Source organism: Vanellus vanellus, assembly GCF_965231255.1.
Source record: "Vanellus vanellus genome assembly, chromosome: 11".
Classification (NCBI taxonomy): domain Eukaryota; kingdom Metazoa; phylum Chordata; class Aves; order Charadriiformes; family Charadriidae; genus Vanellus; species Vanellus vanellus.
In genome coordinates this window covers 16,641,680-16,663,405 of record NC_138916.1, presented here as the reverse complement: position 1 = coordinate 16,663,405, position 21,726 = coordinate 16,641,680, and the positions used below count along the sequence as shown (strand labels likewise).

Sequence of the window (21,726 nt, the reverse complement as noted above, 5' to 3'; positions counted from 1 at the left end):
GGTTTCTCGCCTTTCCTCTCTGACTCTGTGATGGGGAAGGGAGGGGGGGGGGGGGAAAAAAAACAAACAAAAAACCAACCCCAAGCCAAACCTCATCCAGAACCATTATCTTAAACAAACCCCCACAAACCTGAGCTCCTGCAATTAGAGCTGGGATAAGTGATCTGCTTGTGATTGCACAGCTGGGGTCTGAAGACAAGTGCGTGCGCAGAGGAAGGGCCAGAAATAGAAGTCTCTGGGAGAAGGCAGAGCTATCTGGCCCATCTGAGAGGAGGAAACCTTGATGAAAGGCACTGGGAAAAAAACACTTCAGCAGGAGGCTGGGGTTTAACCCAGGATGAGGGGGGGGGGGGGAAACAGCTTTTGGAGTCCTGACAATTTGTACACGAGCTTCACGTAGAAAAATGCCTACTGCTGCTCAGACCCAGCTCGTAGCACCCAGCAAAGGTCCAGCCCTGCAAAGGGTCCCCACCACCCTGGGCCAGCCCTCCCTGCCAGTGAAACCTCTCTGCCGTTTCTTAGACGCATCTGCCATCTCATTGACTCAACCCCACCTACAACCACCCAAACAGCCAGCAAAGGAGAAGGGAAACCAGGACGGCGGTGACAATGTGCAGCGGTAACCCAACAAGCCTTCAGCACACCATCCCACGGTCCCCAGCCCCGCACCCGTCCAGCTGCAGCCAGCCCCGCCACAAAGGGATTGGGACAGCATCCCTCACTCCTGTCAGCTACTGTACCTGGTTACGGCAGCCCAAGACTTACAGCAGAGTGACATTTCCATTAATCCTTTTATCCCTGGCTCCTACGTGCAGCGGCTGCAGAAGATGTCAGGCCTTCGGCGAGCTGAGCTCCCCAGGAGGCAGCGGCTGCGGAGCAGCCAAAGAGGCACCCCGATGAGCTTGCGTGGTGCCCTGGCCGTGGAGGGGATCCCGGGTGGCACCAGGTGCCTGTCAAGCTGCAAAAAGCCTCGGGAACCACTATGCTCTCCCATCAGGGAGAGAGAACCCCCCAAAAAAGCAGCCTGGCTGCAAGGGAGCAGTGGCACCATGGCCGGAGAGCCTCTGGGGAGCAGGAGGGAGCCACCATCCCTGCAAGCACCAGGTCACTATCCCCGGGTGCCCAGCACCCGCCGTGGAGGACATCTACCTCACAAACATCCGTGCCGCCGGGTCCCAGGAACAGCATCAACACCCAGCGGCAAACACTAACCAAATAATATACTTAACTTGCCTCGAGCTTCAAAAGGCCAGGAAAGAAAGATGTTAAGAACATGATCAATCTTACACGGCCCAAGCAGTAAACAAACACATATTTCATCACCACAAAGCAACCTTAACTCTTGACACAAGATGGATGCGGGTTTTTTTCCAATCTCAAAAGTAATCTCAAAAGACAAAACCAAACACTTTTGGAAAAAGCAGCAACAATTGCATGTGTACACATTAACGACTCATTCAGCCTCAAAACGAGCATACGTGGCCTTCTAAACTCTACTACGACATCCAAACTAATTTCATCAGGAATCAAATGTTACTTATTTTATCTGCTAGATACATAAACAGCAACTGCACAACTGACAAAAAAATCCCCTCCCCCGCCCCCCCAAAAAAAAAAAAAAAAAAATCAATTGGGAGAGGTATTTGGAGAGAACACTTGCCAGTAACAAAAAACTACGGAAAACAAACCAAACACTACAAATCAAAGTAACAAAGCGCAGAAATCAGGAAAATCCCAGTGGTCAGCATTAAAGAGGGGTTATGGTGACAAAATAAGCACTTCTTCAAACTCAAGAAGACCCCATACTTGTTCATAATGCCCTTAACTATTCATGCCCTTCGGTAATGCAGATCTCCTATTTAGCAAGTACTTTACTGTCACTTAGCAACTGGAACGGGTTTTCCAAAAAGGAAGCTTTTGGGGTTTTTCAGTTCATATCATCTCCAAGCAGACATCAGAAGACAAATCTATCCTGCGCTGCAGGTCACATCTATCTCCCTCCACCAGGAACATGTCCATATCGATGGCTGAGTGCATCCGCAGACTCAAACGGATGCGTGCTACTGTCGTTTTTCATGGAAGAAGCCACTAGCATCGGTTTCTAAAAAGCAGGGAGACACACATTCTCCATCCAGCCCATCGGCTTGTGCCCAAGGCCAGGGGCACCTCTCACCAACCCCTTTTCACCTTTTATATCTATACCAGAGCTGAGAGGGGTTTGATCTCAGACACAGTCACTTTGACGAGATAATTTAAGCCCATGGAGCGCCTGGTACACTGACCTGAACTTCATGCTTTCCTTTATCACCTTGGGAAAAGTAAATAGATACTCAGAAAAGAAATCGGTGCCCTCGGCCTCAAGGATGCAGAAATTCCCTGGGACAGCGTAACTTCTGGCTAATGATGCCCCAGCAGCCGGACACTTGTGTAAAGTCCCACGATAACAAGATTCCAGCCTCTCCGGCACAAAACATCCCTGCCCCCAGCCCTCTGCAGATGCCAGTTTAAGCAGTCAATAATTAGGAGCAGAGCTGGCAGCCCCGCGCCCCAGGATTTGTGCCAGAAAAGTGTCCTTTGGTTAAAAGCTAGCGAGCGGGGCAGGCTCCAGCTGTGTGCTGGGGAGTGCAGCTGCCCCCCAAACTCTGCAGAAAGGGAAAGGTGCACCCGAGGCTGCTAACGAAGCACGCACTCGTTAGAGCCAGGCCAGTTATTAGGCACCAAAACCCATCAGCTGCCCAGCAAGATGTTGCCCCATCCTACATCAGGGCCCGTTGCACTTCCCTGCACCTTCGCTTTTCCTTCTCCCATCCTTTACCACCTCTCCCTTTCCCCATCAGCATCCCTCTTCCCTCCTGCTGCTCTCCCCAACAGGCGCTTTGGGGATCCGCTTTGGGGATCGCCTTTCCACAGGGAGCAGAGGGAGAAGGTGGTCGGAGCCGCCGGCACTCACATGTAGCGCAGGTGAGGGTTCTTGGCAAAGGCGCGGGGCTGGATGTTTCGTAGTCCTGAGTTCCTGATTGTCCTGCAAAGAGATGCAGAAGGGCAGCGATGGAGACAAAGCGGACAACTGCTCTAAAACCCTGCGCTCAGCCCCCGAGGTGCACCGGGAGCCCTCGATTCCCCCCCGCCCCGGGAGGCACATCTTCCCCAGACAGCCTTTATGAGAGTTACAAGCAAAGAGGAAATTGGGCTTTTCAGCTTCATCTGATATGGTGACAGCACAGGCTCAGCGCAGAGCAGCTGCTGGGAGAGACTCTCCCCCAACATCTACCAAGGCTTGCTGGGGTGGCCCAAAGCATCTCCTGCTCCTCTCCTCTCCCTCCATCTTCACAAGGAGCACTGCCTGCTCCCACAGCAAACCTAACCCCCAGCACCACCACCTCCCCCTCCCTCAAACCCAAGAGAAACCCCTTCTGCCTGCAGCTCCGATAAGGAGGGGTGCGTATTTTGCGCGGGGAGTTATGGCCATTGAAGGGGGAATCCTCCTCCCAGCCTGTTTTGGAGAAGCCGTACCAGCAGTACAACCAGGGTTTATTGATATCTGCTGCAGACAAAAGCACATCCGACTCCACTGCTGCTTTCTTAGGTGAGATGGGAACAGCAGCCGGCCTGCTTACGAGGGCGGGCGGTGTTAAAGTGCAGTTTGCTGGGGTTGGTTATCCAACCTGGGAGCGCTCAACAATGTATACCTCTCCTCCAGCCCACAGGTGAGCTGCACCTAATGTAAAGCTCCCAGTGAAACACATTAATAAGTCTCCAGTTAACCCTGAGCAATGCTGTGCATCTCGCACGACTCGGGGCTCTCCCAGCTCCAGGAGGATGCAGGAGGGGGAATTAAGAGACTGGGTGGTATCTTCGCTTGGCCAGGCTTCCCAAGCACCTGGCAGGTCCCTTCAGCCTCACGGACCTCAGTTTTCCCTCCGTGACGTACACAGTTGACCTTTCCCGGAGCTCGGAGGGTTGTGCAGGCAGATGCAATTCCCTTATTGTGTGGCACCACCGTGATGGCAACTGCACTAAACGAGGACCAACAGCCCGGCAACGAAGGATCGGTGGAGACAGCTGGAATTTCGCATTGTGGGGCTGAAATGAGTCAGAACAACGCACAAGCCCACAACCAGAACAGCGGGGGAGAAGAGAGGTCAGGGCTGATGTGTGTTGACAGAGCTGTCAGGAGCTAGCAATCCTCCTCCTTGCAGACCCAGCACGGACCAAAAAACACTTCACCTCCATTTTGCCGAGTCTCATAGCAAAAGAGGGCAGACCCAGTTGCTTAAACAGGCTCTGAACATGGCAGCGTGGAGACTGCGGATGGATGGAAGCCACAGCTCTTTGCTGGAAGGAAGGGGCTGCCCAGTGCTGTTCTCCTCCCCGACACGCGGGACATACTCACAGCCTCTGGAGTCCCGTGTACAGCTCCATGTCAACGGCGTTCAGCGTCTGCAAGTTCTTCCAGTTCTCTATGTGTCTGTGGAGAAGAAGGAAAGGCTCAGCTGTGACACAACCAGATGGTCACTCTGCCCATGCAGGGGACAGCCCACAGCAAGAGCGTGTCATGCCCCACCACCCAGCCCCACACCTCTTCCCGCCTTCCTTCAGCCAAAACCTTCTTGCAACACATCTGGGGATTGGACCCGCTCAGGCTTCAGCATCCACATCCTCAGATACATACAGCACACACCATGCTGCCAAAACAAGCAGTTTCTCATGCTGCTTTTTATTCTGTTTTCCCAGTGCTTTGGGAGAGCCAAATGACATGGTTTTAACAACAGTTTTGAGTGCGGAATGTGCAACCAATCCATTGAACATCCTTGCCCAAGTCCTTGCCCCTCTCTGCACCTCACTGCACACATCGGTAAAACACAGACATAATCAAGACAGCTCACGCAAAAGGAATGAATGCAAATAAAACCTCTCAGTAAAAATTTGGAGCCTAAATGGAAAGAAAAAAAAAAAAAAAGAAAAAAGTCATATATTTATCCAGTCTCTTACTGGAGTGGACAAACAGGGTCCTAGTCTTTGCTGGCTGGAAGTGCTGCTGGCAGGAGAGCACCAAACTTAGTTTGGAAACCGTGCCTTTATTATAAATTCCTCAGTCGCCCAGGGCGCTCTGGCAGGTATGTTATAGAGAACAAAAACAGAAATAGATCTGTCACCGCAGGATCGTTATTCAGTAAATATTAGAGCTGGGGGAAGGTGACAGATCGACAGCCCCGGAGAACGGGGTCCCCTGTTATCGGCAGCGCAGGAGCGATGCTGGCAGCAGCGTGGCCAGCTGGCTGCGGCCACCGGCCTCTGCTAACAAGCTGCAACGCTGCGTGGCGGGGAAGGAGCTCAGTTCTCATCCCCCAGGCAGTCCTTGGCTAGTTCAGGCTTTCTCCCAGATTAAACTCGGACACCCTCCCACCAGACAGCACAAACTTTTTCAAGAGGGTCTTTGCTGCAAAGCAGGTGGAGGTGGTCCTCTCTTAAAGCGAACTGAGAGGGGGGAGAAACATCTGGCTGGTCCCCGCGGCCAGTATGTGAAAGAAGCCCAACTTTGAAGTTTATGAACACGTGCGCCCAAGCTCACATCTGCCTTGATGCAATAGTTGGCTTTGGACTTGGCCCCGGAGAGGGGAAACACTTCCGAGTGATGCAGGGTTGGGGTGATAAGCCAACACTGAGAACCATCCCATGATTCCATGATTCTGGGCTAGAAGGTTGGAGGACCCCACATGGGGGTCCAGAGGGGTAAGCAGAAGAGGGACCTTTGGCCACTTCCAAAGCAGTCACAGGGGCCACACATTTCTCCTCCGGCACTCGCTACGCCTTGTGCTTGCACAAGAACAGATGAATTAGTGTGACAGAAGTATACAGCCCTATTTGAGCCATATCCCAAATGCCATCCAGCTCAAGAAAGAAAAATACAAAGCCTGGACTAAACCTAAACATACTTCTCTGCTCTCACCATACAGATCCAAGAAAAGCAGAGTCCCACGAGAGTCACCTCTGCTTTCCACATGTTCCATAATTGTCTGCATACCCCGAGGGGTTAGCGTAAGGACACAGCATAAGCTCCCACCCGGCTGCTGCATGACAGCGTAAGTTACGGTTCATCCTCAATGACCTGCTCATCAGCTTGGATCGCCTGTGTCCCAGACAGGATGAGAAACAGGACATTATTACAGCCATTTCGTATTCCCTGCAAACACGGGCAGAACAAAACACAGACTGGGAGGCGTCAGTCAAGAGACCCGACGGCTCGCTGAAACCCTTCCGAGACAGGGCAGGACTCCGAGTTCAGGTCCTGGGCCACAAGACTGCAGGACTGAGCAAGGCTAGAAACACAAGTCGAAGACATTTTCTACCTACAGCTCCTACAAACCAAAGGAGAGGGTCCCCCAAGAGAAAGAACGAGCATGGGAAAAAGCAGGAATGGGATGATGTGGGTTTACCACCAGGGCATGCTGAAGCTACAGCATCCAAGCAATGACCTTCAGGGAGGGATGGAGCAGCCCCGAGCCAGGAGCTCTGGAGCAACCACAGCTGGGAAGGAGGCGGCGGCCAGATTGGCTCTTGTTTTATTGATTGTGTTTGCTAAAAAAAGTCAAGGTTATTTTTGACCTGACAAAGCCATGTGGGCAGCATTCTAGAAGAGGCAGAAAAAGACCCAAGCTTGTTCTCAGCGACATGCACAGACATGACTTTCTGATGACTCAGCACCGGGGTACAGGGGTCTCGGGGGTCCCCCCCATGGCCAACCCCCCCCCAGAAGTGACATTACACAAGAGTGTAAATACAACTCCACAACCTATGTTCCAGCCTCCCAAACAAAGTCCACGAGCTTCCTGAGCCAGGTATGTTTTGGTATACTATTTAACGTAGACACCCAACACCCATAAAGGGAGAGACAAGAGAAGCAACCATGGAAACACGAAGACACGCTTACATATAGGGTAATGCTCCAACCCAGCAGCAGCTTCACGGAGTGCAATACAGGGAAATAGCGTCATCTGGAATTAGGTGCACAGATCAGGAGGGGACTCCGAGTCCTTTAAGCTACGCAGACACTTCCCTTCTCAGGGACTCCCAGAAATGGCTCTTCCCCTTTTTTCTCTCTGTTTTTTTTTGGCTCACCAGGAGTTGCACCCTTGCTCCTAGAAGTGGCAAATCAGCCTTGGGTCACAGGCACCCTGAAGATAAACCAGGAAAACCATTTTCTTTAGTTCCCTATTGCTTTGGGAAGAAGAGTGTAACTTTGCGCTGGCTGGGTTCACCTGAATCCACTTTAAAACAAAACAGAAATGCATCTTGTTCCGAAAGCTCAAGGAATCAAGCTGTGATTGCAAAATTGGCAGTGGTTACACAGGAAAGCAAACCAACCAAGCAAAGAAACTCCACCCCTCAAACTTAAGTCCCTCTTCATGTCCTTCAGTATCTCAACTAGTTTCCCCTCTTTTCCTTCCAGGGTTGTGCTTGCCTTAGAAATCTTATATCCTCTCAATTGCTGCTGAAGACTGAGACCTTCCCTTCTCCTCTGCCTCGGTTCATTAACCTGGCAGGAACACGGGTGCTGGGTTCACGCCAAATACAGATGTGACAACTCCCAGCCCTGCCCTGGTCTCTGCGATCAGGCTTCGAGGTATGAATTACAGTCAGCGGGTTACTCCCTCCTCCCTGCAAACGTCTCTAAACATATATTCCTGTAGCATTCCTCAGTTATTACTAAGGTAAGCTGCTCTCCTGCAAGATGCAATAGCTTCAAGACCAATACCATACTTCACAAATCCTGAAGCGCTCACCATATACACATCCACCTAGACTCACTTCCAACTTCTAATCAAGACCATATGAGATGCATCACTACCACAGATGAGATTGCTAGCTTTTTTTTGGGGGGGGGGGGGGGGGGGAGGGGGGAAGAAGGGAAGGGGGTGTTTGTTTAAATACTCGCTTCTTTCTCATAGTTCTTGTCTGTTTGGAGCATCCTGCTGGTCCAGGTCTCCTTGCACGGCAGAGGTGCCTTTAGACCATGCTTTTTACAGACCGATGGAAGTCCACCTTAGGAGTCGCCAGGGCTTTGCCCTCCCAACTCATACAGAACGCTGCACCAGAACTTCCCTGCTCTTCTCATTTCTTACCCACAAACATTTTACATTCGTTTTCTCTTGTGTCAAAACTGTCTTTGCTTAAGCAGCTCTTTTCCTTTCCCGGCATTTCCTCCTCCCTCTTTCACAAGAAGAGCCAGACCCACCCAACTCTCATTACGAAGTTACACAAGGCCAGCTCTTCTGAGGCAGCGCGTCTGCACCGAGCAGTGAAGTGCAAGGCAAATTGTCTCAAGTGCCTTCCAGAGATACTAAACTCAAGTCCCAGAAGTGATGCAGATATATTGCTCGGGCAGAGCCCCGGTGGAGAGGTTCTTTTGCTTCTGGTTTCAGACCCAGCGCGACTGGCACTCACGCTTGGTGACCTGCGCAAGAAGGACCAGTGTGACAGACACTGTAATAGAAAACAGCTCTCTTTTTTATTCATCAGCCTATTTAAGTCCCTTTTCTTGAATAAGAGTGACCAGAAACACAGAGCGGTCCCCAGGTTTCACTTGTATAACAGCACAAGCAACCCCCCAGTTACACTGGAAACACCTTGACTTGCAGCCCAAGATCACGCTGGCCCTCCTCACAGCCCCACCAGCCTGGTGGCACGTTTTCACCCCGTAATCGAGCCCTGCACCAGGCACTTCTGTCCCCCAGGGCGTTTCCAACTGACATGATTTCCTAGCTGGCAGTAAAAGTCCCTGTTACACCCACATTCAAATTCATCCCACTTCGCATTGCAGACTCTCTCTCGGTTTTGCTGCTGCAGCTCATCCCCTTGGCCACGTCCATCCCACTCTGTGCTCTCACAGTGCCCGCACTGTGCCAGCGGTGAAGCCCACAGACCAAAGCTCCTGCCTTTTCTGCCAGTGTCCTCAACGAAAGCAGGAGCCAACACCAGCACCAAGGAGCCTCAGCGGTTATCTTCTCTTCCAACACCACCCACCACCACTTCTCCTTTACCCAGCTCTTCACCTACAACAGCTGGGCTATACTGTGTCTTCTCCAGAAAAACAAACCACTTATGATGTAACGCAGCATCATATTAACCTCTCAGCGTGAAGTCATCTCTTTGCCGAGGAAATCAGTTACCTTTCCAGAGGAAGGGTAAGCTAACTTTAGGAGGCCAACTCTGCACCATATCTCAACCTCCACGTACCTATGGCCATGCTTTTAAAACTTGTCGAAAGCCTTGTAGACCGCTGAAGTCAGACCAATGGTCAATGCACAGTGTGGGTGCTGTGTCCCAGTTAACACTGAACGCGTGAAGTGTGAAGACCTGTTTGCCAGCGCCACAGCTCGCGGTCATCACGTCTCACTCCCAGAGCACTGTGTGAACCCAGCAAGGAGGCAGGTGTCTTTGCCCCTGCTTCATAGAATGGTTTAGGTTGGAAAGGACCTTGAAGATCATCGAGTTCCAACCCCCCTGCCATAGACAGGGACACCTCCCACCAGACCAGGTTGCCCAAGGCCACGTCCAGCCTGGCCTTGAACACCTCCAGGGATGGGGCCTCAACAACCTCTCCGGGCAACCTGTGCCAGTGCCTCACCACCCTCAAAGTGAAAAACTTCTTCCTAATGTTCAATCTGAACCTGCCCTCTTCCACTTTAAAGCCATTCCCCCTTGTCCTATCACTACATGCCCTTCATGTGGAGACACAGAGAGATATAGCGATCTCATTGACCATATGGTCACCAAGTCACAGGGTTTAGGTTTCAGCTGGTCTCCAGAAGTGCCAGGACCTTGCCTCACTTGCTGAAAGGGTACCGGCAGCCATCAACCCTGTGGGAACAGTGTTTCCTTTCATCCTCAAAAGGACCATGCAAGGAGACGTTTGGCAACACAGGCTGGTGTCACCTTCTTAAGACCCCACAGCAAGCCTGTACGGCTCCACATGCTCCCCTTCCAGCCCGGGGCCAACGCAGCAAGGGAGACGAGAACACCCACTGGGATTTAAACACAGCCAGGCTCGCTTTGTCCCCCATGCGTGAGGCAGAGGTGAAAAACAGCCTCTTATGCCAATTTACCAAGTGATTAGCTTGAGGCTACTTAATGTGTCTGGCCTTCCTTCACCCTCCTCATACAACAAGGATAATATTTATCTAATCTCTCTCAGCTTTTCAAGCGCTGCGGTCAATAGCTAAAAGAAGGCACTTGATAAGAGCCAAGTGTTATATAGCATGTGTACACACTTGCTACCCAAATCTACATCCAGCCCAGAGCAGAGGGGAGCGACTCTTCATCCCGATGCCATCAGCCCCATTCGCTGCCAGAGCGGATGACACATCTCTGTCGCAGCCCTGCCGTGCAAGTGCCACCACTCGTATTTGGGTACCGGGCAGCAAATTAATCGCACTCCAGCAAGCAGGCAGCACCCCGACACACACAATTTTATGCATATATATATATATATGTGTATATATATATATATACATAGGAAAGGCAAGCAGAGCATTTGACTCCTTTCTCGTAGGACAACAGGAAAATTGATTCGACATCCAGGCATATAATACCTTACAATCCAGACAGAAGCATTAGCCTTCAATTACCTGATATGTTTACCATTATAAACAAACCTCCTGGCACGCCAGCTCCAGACCACGCAAATATGAATTTGATTGCGGGGGGGGGGGGGAACAGAGAGAAGACGTCTCTTAAATCCCTTGACCTGCCTCCTCCAAGCAGAGGTGCTGCAGATGTTGATGGAAGGCCCTGGAGGCTGGGAAACCCACGGCACTGGGGCAGGTCCCCCACCCCAGGGCAAAGCACGGCCACGGTGGGGGCTGCCGGCTCCTTTCGTCCATCCCTCGCACCCCACGCAGGGCTGAGGAAGCCATAAAGGAATCAGCCATCTTTCACAGTGTTATAAGGCACTTATCGCATACATCTAATAACCAGAGGCACAAAGGACTTGATTCCCTCAATATGGAAGTTGTAAAACTGAATTGGTAACTAAACATTAAAGGCAAGTGAAGCTGAATAAAGACTTATGAGGGCAATATTTTGCCCATTTAAAGCGTGGGCTTCCCCTTCCCAAAAGCACATGGAAAAGTCACCCAGCGGCGAATAACTTTGCATCGTTAAGGATAATTTGAGGTCAGCGAGAGAAAGGGGGAGGGGGAGTAAATCCAGCTTTGTAGAAACAATTATGAGCATAACCCCACAGTGTAATTGTGATTCGTCAAGGTAACGATCATAAAACACACCACGGCGACACGGCTCCCTCTGCGCTCGCAGATCCGCTCCTGTTGCTGAGGCCACGCAGGGATATGTGGGTGCTGTGGGGACCGCGAGGGGGATGCGCCCAGTCCAGTCCCCATCCCATGGGCCCAGCCGCATCCAACCCAACGATCCACACCAGGCCCTTCCGGAAAGGCTGGGCAAAGGGAAAACCCCCGATCCCTCGCTGGCTGGGGAGGGTGTGGGAACGATACAGCCACGCGTGGGCCACCACAGTGTGGTATCTCAATGGTCTTCCTGGAGACAGCCAGCTGCTCCACACAAGCAACTCCGAGGGCACAAGGCATCCAGAGGAGAGGACTCCCCTGCAGGACACCTTTCGGATGAGCCCAGACAAGCTTCCCGCTCACCCCACCGGCATCCGCCCGGCACCAGGCTGGCTAGGAGCAACTGCTAGGTGCAGAAGAGCTGCTACAGCTCCACTAACAAGACTGCCATACGAAAATCACCCTACTGTGGAAGACACCCTGGGAAACAGCTTTAAGCTCTGCTGAAACACGTGTTTTTTCCAGGCACTGCAATTAAGTGATGCTGCCTGACACCCCTAAGGAAGCCAGTACAGGAGCTGTACCTCAAGGAGAGAGGGAAAGCACCTGCATTTAAAAAAAACAGACAGCAGTGCCAACACAACCAGGACCTCACCCTTCGCTTTTATCCCCAAGGACACGAGCCCCTCTCAGGCACAGGGTGCGCTGCGCCCGTGTTTGTGCATTCACTTGTTTTCCTTCTACGGTCTCCACAAGCCTCCAGCTCACCCCAGGGCGGCCACCACAGCCCGCACCAGCTCCGGCTGGTGACTGATGGAGCAGAGAGCTTTTCCTTCCAGGGACAATGTGTCAGTACAACTAGAGGACAGCGGGCTGCCTGGACCCAGCACGGACAGATTGCTGCAGCGCATGGAAAGCAGTATGTTCCTGTTATCGCACACTACATCCGAGGTTTTTCAGTGCAGGAAGAGTTATGCCCAGTCACCCGCTTTCAGAAAAGAAGAAATAGGTGCAAGAGGGACGACAGAGCTGAAGAAGTGCTGCGGGCAGCAGTGCAACTGCCATCACGACAAATACCTTCCTTAATCACTATTACTCAGCTAGCGCTGGGAGAAAGCAGCACTGGGGTCCCGGGCAAGAACTAAGTGTCCAAAATCACCCCAACGCTCAAGAAACCTCATTTATCAGAGATGAGCAGCAGCGCTAAAGTTTCAGGAGGAAACTCCCAAGGGCTGCAGCAACTCCTGCCCGGGGAGCAGGGTCGGAGGGACGGTGCCCTTGAACCCCTCTGCGTACGGGCTGAGCTACCGGCTCAGCCCCAGCTCCCTCCTGCCCACCACCGCGGCGCCTCCCAGCTGCTCCAGGCTCTCTCCCCACCTCTTCGTTATTTATTGCCTATCACTACCTGACCCCTGCATGGTCACAGACACCACCAAAAGTCAAAGAGCATGAGATGGGATGAGCAGCTTTAGTCCTGCAGACGTGGATGTAAATACACGAATGCAACCGCTCTGGGGTGAAGCATCAACAAGAGCAAGAGCTCACCCCCTGCCTGCAGCATCGGCCGTAGCTCCCTCCGCTTTTCCTCAAAAATAGCATTTCCTAACCTGGTTTGAGGTAAAACAGGACCAATTTTGTTCAAGTAACTCTGCTTCTTAGCTGGGCCTCCTCTAACTACTGAAAATAACAGCATATTGTGCAGACACTGACGGCTCTCAGAGGGATAACACCCACGCCTACAGCTGATGCCCAGGCACGGCACGCAGAGAGGCTCCTGCTGATACTCACTGCTGTACCCCCCAGGGCAGCCAACTCGGTTACTCGCCCCGTGGGAGGGTCGGAAGCCGAAGAGCGCAGAGGGGTCCCACTGCGGGGAGGAGCGGACAGGACAGGTGACCCCAAACTGACCCACGGGGTATTCCATCCCATCGGCCTCACGCTCAGTGTAAAAGCTGAGGGATCAAAGGGTCAGCCCTCTTTCTTCAACGGCCCGTGTCCGAGGAGGACTCTGTTCATCTGCCTTTGATCCCGATCCTGAATGCGGATCTGGAATCCAGTTCTCATCCATCACTGAGTCCAGTCTGGGACTTCCCCAGTACCAGCCGGTGACATGATCATCACCCTGGGAGCTTGATATGGTTTTGTATATATTTCATTATTTTCTTTGTTTGTTTTATTATTAATATTTCATTAAAGTAGCTTAGTTCCTTCTAAACTCATAAGTCTCTTTTCCCTCCCCTGCCTCTCTCTTTGAAGAGAGGTGGGGGGGAGCATCTGTCGGTCCCATCTGGGGTACCCCACGTCCCCAGCAGCCGGTTCAGCCTAAACCATGACATTTCCCCAAAAGGGCATTTCTTTCTTTACTCTCCAGCCGCAGAGCCTACAAAGCCAGTCCTCTGTGGCCAGAGAGGTGCTTCCCACCATTAGACGCAGATCTGGGGTACGTGGAGCAGAGAGGGTCCTGCTCAGGACCACCAACATCCACCCGTGCGTGTCTAATCACACCGCACCTCTGAAACAGCCGTGCAGCCGGCTGGGACCAGAGGGCAATCCAAGGGCAGAAAACCCAATTCCCCTGGGAGTTTTACACCAAGCACAAACCTCAAGGTGACGCAGCACCCTTTGCTTTACGGGGCGCAGGAGACCGAAAGAGCTCCCCTTTTCAGGCAGCTCCCCAGGCACCTGCCGTGCCAAAGGAAAGGACGCTTTTATCCATAGGATTTTATACACAGCGAGAGCCAGCAACGTGCAGCTTTTTGTGGTCTTTAGAGATCAAACGGCATTTTATAGAGGAAGCAGCACCCTGGTCAAAATCAGCTTCAGTAATCACATTCTGCCTTATTAAACCCTCCCTGCAACTTCAAACCGGAGGTCAGATTCCCTCACACTCCCATCTCTGACCAGGTCCAGGGCTTTTCAGAAATTAAAATGTATATAATATAAATTCCTACAGGCAGACGGAGCTGCCAAGCTCTGCTCCAAAGGCAGCTGTGTTTCCCTCCTGGAGAGCACAGTGTGTACACACATTAGCAAGACAAGGAGATGTTCTAAAGGTACGGGCTCACTAGAGTTCAGCTTGGCAGGAGTAACTCTTGGTACAGAGCAGTGCCAAAGAGCGCGTGGTGGAAAGGAGCCCCCTAAAGAGGCACAGGGCTTTGGAGATGGGCAAGACCATGTCCTGATAGACCATACCAGCTCGGCTAGGACCCGAAGGGGAATGCTGCCAGCCACATGCGTGCATCGCACTTCATGCTGTGCTTGAAGACAGGAAAATGGATGGAGGAGGAAAAGCAGAAAATAAAATCTCCCACCAACTGGCTGTTGCTGTGATATACGGCGCTGGGAACGAGGAGGCAGGAGCGAGAGTCCAGCAAGAGCCGGGGAGGAGGCTGAGCAAGCGCCGCGGAGGGAGGGGGCTGCGGTCCTTAATCCAGACCCACCGCCGCGCACCCACGCAAACCCACAAGCACACTTTCTAAAACCACAGCCTCCACAGGAGTCTAAGTTTGGGAGCTTTTTACATCCACATCAGCTTCATCCCAAGCCCCATTTCAACGTAGCTGCAAATTTTCAGGCAGATCCTTCCCACTGCTCCCCTGCCTGGATCCCAAAAGCAGCGCAGAAACCAGAGTGCAGAGCTGCAAACTGCGGGTGCCAAAGGGTCACTGCTTCTACACAGTTATGGCTATATACCGGCCGAATCCAGCGCCCTCCCTCAGTCCCCCACCCCACTTTATCCTCCTCTTCTCCCCCCGCAGCTCCACCACCACCCGAGCACAGCTCATCCCGTTTCCATCTTTCCCACACACCCCGAACACCAGGAGAGCCGCTGCCCCAGCGAGGGCAGAGCCAATCTTTCTTGGACTGGGACCCCGCTCCCACGAAGCGTTTTGTTTTCCCAAACGGCTCCCGAGGAGCCTGAACTTTGATCATCCAGCGGTTTTGGCTCCTCAGATGTTTATGAAGCTCGCACAGGCGGGCAGCAATGCCCAGCTGGGCTGGCCACTGGCCAGGCTCCCAGCCGCTCCGCTCGGGACAGCCACAGGCAGAGAGGCTCTGACCTGCAAGGAGACATGCCAGGGTTCCCCCCCATCCACCCCGCTACCTTCACGGCACCTCAGATCTACCCACCCAGCCCACCGGCTGCTCCCCATAAAGCCAAAGGAGCGGGCAAGCTCTCCACAGAGTTTATTTTCAGCCAACTGCCCCCCAGGCTTGTCTCCACATTGCGAATAAATCACAGCCAGCTCTGCCCACCCTCCCCAGCAGTGATGGAGGGGCTCCTCCATCACCCACAAGAAGGGCTCAGTCCTCTTCTCTCCAGCCAGGCAAATAAGTGTGTCCCCCCCCCTTTTTCCCCCTCTCCCAAGCTTTTCCTACCCGCTGGCTTGCTCTTATCGCAGAGGCGTAAGAGCAGAAGCATCACTCAGGAGCGGGGGATGCACACATTAAGACGTGGTGATTCGGAGCTCTAGGTTTCCCTGGATAGCAGCTACTTTGTGGGAAATCTGCTGGCTCCGAAAAGGAAAAACTAACCAGCGCGCCTATGAACATGACACAGGCAGGAGGAGGCAGGGAAGGGAAGAAAGGAGAGCAGGGAGGGAACAGACACTTTAAAAAGCTCCTCTCCCAGCACTCCACTTTGTTCATATAAATGTGAAAAAAAAAGAAAAAAAAAAAAAAAAAGCGCCTTGCAAAAAATGTTATAGGAGAAGACACTGACAGCCAGAGACATTGCTAACCAGGCTGTTGTGTTTGAGCTGATCCAGCTACGCAAACAGCAAATCTGGGGACAGCTTCTATCTCGTATCGCAGCTCGGTCTGCCATATCCTCTAGATAAAGGCACAGCTGAATCACGGAGAAGCCTCTGCTCCCCCAGCAGCGAGAGAGAGAGCAGCACTCCGAAACTCGCCACCCCAGCCAAACCCCAGCCCTTCGCCGCCCGTGGGCACCTCCTTCACCAGGGCCCAAGGTGGGGTGAAAGCCTTGAGCTCGCGCTCTCCCAGCGCACTGCTGTCGGGCTGCGCTGGCTGTTAAAGCACATACGTTTTGCTTTACGCCAAGAGCAAGGTGGGAGCATCAACCTGGGTTACTGCAGCTTGGCCAACACGTGGCAACTCATCAACCCAAGCACTGACACCCCCACCCTTTGCTAACAGGGTCTCCTCACAGCCTTTGAAGATGTTCTTCATCACAGGGGCTTGGGGGGTTTCATGAAGGTTTAAGGCCACAGTGGTGAGAAGCGATGTCATCCAGTTCCAGACTGGCCGTGGCAGCCCCCATGTGTCCCTCTCCGCAGCCCACGGCCATGGCCCCTCATACGAGACACGACGCAGACACAACAAGGCCAATAGCTTGGTGTTCCTGAAAACGAGCCTCCTATTTCTAAAGCACTCCCAGGAGGCTGCCATTAAACTGACAGGTATAAAATCTCACAGGAGCATTTGAGGAATCCAGAGGTCCTGCTCCGTTGTAATTGCGGAGATGCAGCGAGCGAGGAAGCCAGGCTGCCCCTCCTGACGGCACCTGCGCCTTCACAACTTGGGCTGAAGGTGTATTTAATAGGACACGTCTTTTTGGTGCTTTTTAGGGCCACAGAGCAATTCCAAACCCAGAAAGCAAATCATCAGGCAAAGTCCTTCCAGGGAGATTTTGTTGTTGTTGGGTTGTTTTGGGGTTATTTTTTTTTTTTTTTTTTTTTTTAATTTTAGTGTTGGGGTTTTTTTTTTTTTGAGAATCACACAAGCTTTGTTTCTGCTCCCGGACAGCTGGAGAGGCAGGAGGGTCCCAGCAGCAGCCCAACCTCAGAGCAAACTACGTGAGCCCGGAGGGTTATCAGCGAAGAGAAGCTCATTCTGCACAAAGAATACAGACATTGTCTACCGGCGGCCCCCGGGCAGCCCTCCGGGGAGCGGGCTGGCTCGCTCGCGGCCTGCAGCAGCTGCGGCCCAGGACCTCGTGCCGTGTGCCAGGCTGGGGCTTACCAGGGATGGCAGCTGGCAGGGGACAGCCCTCCCGCGCACCAGCTCCTTCCCCCCCTCCGTGGATATTGCAATGGGACGGAGAAGGGCCGCCATCGTGCTCCCTCCTCTGCAGCAGCAGCAGGAGGGCTGGGACCAGGTGCCACCAACCTACAAGGTTGGTATCAACCCACCAACGTGCCCTCACTCCCGGCATTGCACCCAGCTTGCAGGATGCCCGCCAGCCCCCGAGCCACTTTTGGGCTCGCCAGGCAGCCAGCAGAGCTGCCCAAAGGCCCACCGGCAGCCTCCAACCCCACCATCAAACCACAGATACCCCCCAACTGGGTCGAGCCACTCTCCGATCTCTCCTGCTGCAACGCCAAGGCTCGGATTTAACCTCTGGGACAGCACATGCAGGATCACTTTGCCAGGCTTATGCCCATCATTCCCAAAGCTTTCTGCCCCAGAAGCATCGTTTACAGCGCTCCTAGCTGTTTCCCCGGCTCCCAGCGAGGGTAGGAGGCAGAGAAGGAAGCAGGGTGAAGCCAGAGGGGTGGGCAGGGCCCAGAGCCAAAGCCGCACCGGGATGCTCAAGGGCAGTAACTGCAGCTCCCTCTCCCAGAGCTCCGGGCCCTGGGGGAAAGCGGGGGCAGGTGAAAGGCGTCCCTGACTCCCACCTGAGCCGAGAGAGCCCCTAGCGCCGCTGGAACTGCCTCGCCAGCAACAAGCACAGTAATGCCACCAGCTTGGGCAATCACCCAGAGCATCGGCAGCTGCAGCATCCGCCACGGTTTCCCCGAGAGCCACAGCAGACGCCGCCACCACGCAGCACGGCCCCCCACGCTCCTGCCCCTTCCCAAGCCCCAAAGCCCCAGCACGGCTGCCCCACGAGGGCATCCCAGCCCTCCCAAGCAGCACGATGCAAGCACCAGCTCTGCTTTCCATATTTCGGATGGCGAGAGCATCAGGGCTGCCCGGCCAAGAGGTCCCGACACAAATACACCAAGCCAGGGAACTTCTCCTGGGTGGGAGGCGATACAGCATCCCCTGGAGCCCCCGCACACTGACCAACAGCTTCTGGCCAAGACTGTTTTCAGCTGGGTTGTTTTTGGTTTTTCACATTTTTCCCATATCTCCCCTTTGAAAAAGCCTGTAGTTGCTATGGAAATAGTCTCATCAGTATGGGTGGAGCGTAGCAATACCAGCCAAAACTCCCTGTGGCTCCCAGTTGACACCAGTGCCTAGGAACTGGCAGCGCTGGAGGTCATCCCAAGCTCCACAGGGGATACCCTGAGCTTAATGCAGCGCTTGGCGCCGACAGGTGAGAGAGACCCATCTGGGAGTCAAGAGCAATTCACCCAGGGATAAAAAAAAAAAAAAAATAAAATAAGAGACATCCTCACACTGGCTAAGGGATGAGAGGCTTATAAACAGCAAAAAGCCGCAGTCTCCCCCAGCAATACATTCACCGTGAGCAGGAGGTGGCCACAGACCAGAGTAGCAGGAGCCGAGCCGGGCTGTGTCACTGGCCCTGCCACCGGTTGGATGTACCCCTCCAGGGAGGCTTCTGCCCCCCTCTCTGTACTCCCAATTCACCTCCAATAATATAATAAGCAAGCAGGGTGCAAACAGCAACCGCCATGTGCTGTGAAGAGAGCTGGAGAGCAGAGTAAGGGTCTTTTCCAACCGGAAAAGAGACCACTATTGCTATGTGCCCCAACGGACCCCATTTCACCCACTGAGCCACCCCCTCCCATTCGAGGGCCATGGCTGCAGACCATTCAGGTCTCACCCTGTGAGCTGATTCCTTGCTGAAGACAGTGGCAGGGTCTCTGCAGGCGAAGGATAGCTCCACTAGAGCTCGGAGCGAGGTCCCAGGCACCTGAGACCAACCTGGTCAGGAACGCAACTTCTCCACGGGAGCGGCCAGCAGTGCTCAGGGCACATGGAGGTGCTACTGCCATGCGGGCAGAGATAGCACATCCATCATTAACCCTGGATTTAGGGTAAGTGCCAGGGATCTCCATCTCAATCACCCCACCCGCCTGGGAGAGAGGGAGGGTGTGATGCCAACAGCGTGGACGCCTCCTGCCTCCGGCCACGCTGAGTAGCTGTATTCAAGCTGCTGGTGTCCACCACCTTGTCACCAGCTGCAGCCCGTGACAAACGGCAGCTCCCCTAGCAATGACAGCGGGAGGCTCTCCCAGCTGCAGAACACAAACACAGGTCTCCACCACTACCGAGGGCTGTCCCCAGCCATCCCCAACATGAGATCACTTTGCAAATGGCAGTTTAACCCTGATGCATGCTGGTGCCACAGCAATAATACCGCCCTGTTGCGACAGGACAAGGGGTCATGGTTTTAACCTAAAAGAGGGAAGATTCAGACTAGATAAAAGGAAGAAATCTTTTACAATGAGGGTGGTAGAACACTGGCCCAGGTTGCCCGGAGAGATGGTAGATGTCCCATCCCTGGAAACATTCAGGGTCAGGTTGGATGGGGCTCTGAGCAACCTGATCTCCTTGATGTCCCTGCTCATTGCAGGGGGGTTGGACTAGATGACCTTTAAAGGTCCCTTCCAACCCAGACTGTTCTATGATCCATTGGGCTGAGACACTACTGGTGCCAGAGTGGATCTGAGCAGAGCACGAAACATTGCTGGACCCTACTAGTCCTTAGAGGTGCACAAGCCTAATTAAAGGTCTAAATAACAATTTGCACCATCAAGCTGCAAAGGGTTAATCTACCTCAGGAGCCATCCACATCTTCAGTCTGGCCAGATCCCGAATGCTTTCCCAAAAGGATGCACTTGAGAGAGAAGGATGGGCTTGAGCTGTTACCAAGCCATGCAGGCTCGGTCAGAGATGCTGCAAACAGGAGCTTGCGCTCCAGCGACTGTCCTTTCCCATCCAGATTTAACAAGTTGAAGACCTAAAGCGCAAAGTAGCAGCCAAAACGCTTCCTGCTCCCACCATTTTGTCTCGTGCCCAGGGAACCCGCAGTCTCTTTTGCTCCCTGCTGGCAGAAATCTCATCGCACCAGCCCACAACATTTTGCTCCACGGTTTTGGGGAGCTGTTTTTGGAAGAAGCTGCATGCAAAGCTACCTGCAGAGCAAAGGGTCTCTCTGCAAAAGCAACAGAGATGCCCAAAACAGCCCCGCTCAGACCAGGGGCAGCAAACCCAGGCTCGAGGCGGGGGTGCAGCCAGCCACCCGTGACACAGCCACCTCCATTGCACAGCACTACGCCAGTGAGCATCACCATCCCTCACGCAGCACCCCCAAAGGCCTGGGTGAAGGCTGTGCAGTCCACGCTCCTGCAGCCCCTTTCCCCCCGTGACCAAAAGGTGACCTCAGCGCCGCAGCAGGGACCGTCCCGTACCGCAGAAAACTAAAGCACAGACCGAGAAAACAACTTATCCCTCATAATACAGCAAACCTCTCAGGGTGCCTTCCGATGCAGATCTCCCAACATCCACCTTTTGACCATTTTTACCCCAAACCAGGGGTCCCCATCAAAAAGCCTCACCAGCGAGGGATGCTTTGGCGAGGCTGGGTGAGCCCTGGGGATGCTGCCACCAGGCAGATGTTGCTACCAGGCAGCAGAGCAGAGCTTCAGGGCTGGTTCCTGGGGAGGGCACCCAGATGATCTGCTGCCTGGGTACCCCCCGGCTGCAACCCACAGCACCCCGAGATGCCCGGCGGGGAGCCACCAGCTGTGCCCAGTGCCTGCATAGCTACGCAGCGCCTCGAATAAAAACTCCCCACAGCCAACACAGCGAATAAGATTACAACAAATATAAACTAATGATACAGCTGTCAAGACAGATTAGACTGCACAGTGTAAAAAATTGCAGGGCTGTTTAGTCACAACAATATAAGATTAATTTATCAATACAGCTTATGTGGCACTGGAGAGATAGCAAATTGAATAAGTGAATCTTTTCTACACCTTGCACAAGGAGGGAGTCTCAGACCCGATGGGCGCACAGGTCTGGATGCCGCTGAGGATCCACAAGCTGGGATCAACCCAACGGGACCGGTTTGATACAGCCCAGGGGGGTCTGCGCCCCCCATCCCAGGCTTGGGGGACAGGCACGCATGCCACCCGCGTGCATGGCTCCGCACCCACACGCTCCAAAAGGTGCCCACCCTTCTGCAGTTCCAGGCTGCAGAGGGATGCTGCTAAATCAAGATATCCAGAAGCTGCTGCTGCAGGCAGGAACTTCCCGGACCGCTTTCCACAAGCTCCTCCAAGTTACAGGACTCGAGCCGTTTGTGTTGTCTCACCTTTAAGCTCTGTCCCAGTTACAGCGTTGTGCGTGTTTCAGCGCACACAGCAATCGGAGGCAGCAATCCACGGCGCTAACGCATGCAAAAATATGCGCAGCCACCTCCACCCTTCGGGGCTAAGCCCTGGCAGGCACGGGCAAGCTCACAGACCTGAGAACATCT

General features: G+C 53.4%; 1 protein-coding gene across 5 annotated transcripts in view; it reads right to left on the bottom strand.

The window, feature by feature from the left end:
- NTRK3 (neurotrophic receptor tyrosine kinase 3) overlaps positions 1-21,726 on the bottom strand; it is a gene marked incomplete at its 5' end in the record, with an annotated part of 221,256 nt that overhangs the window by 181,591 nt on the left and 17,939 nt on the right. For all 5 annotated transcript variants that reach the window (XM_082489012.1, XM_082489009.1, XM_082489010.1 and 2 more), the window contains 2 exons: positions 2,951-3,022; positions 4,394-4,468. In XM_082489012.1, the coding sequence (XP_082345138.1) occupies positions 2,951-3,022; positions 4,394-4,468 (147 nt within the window). The remainder of the gene's footprint in view (positions 1-2,950; positions 3,023-4,393; positions 4,469-21,726) is intronic.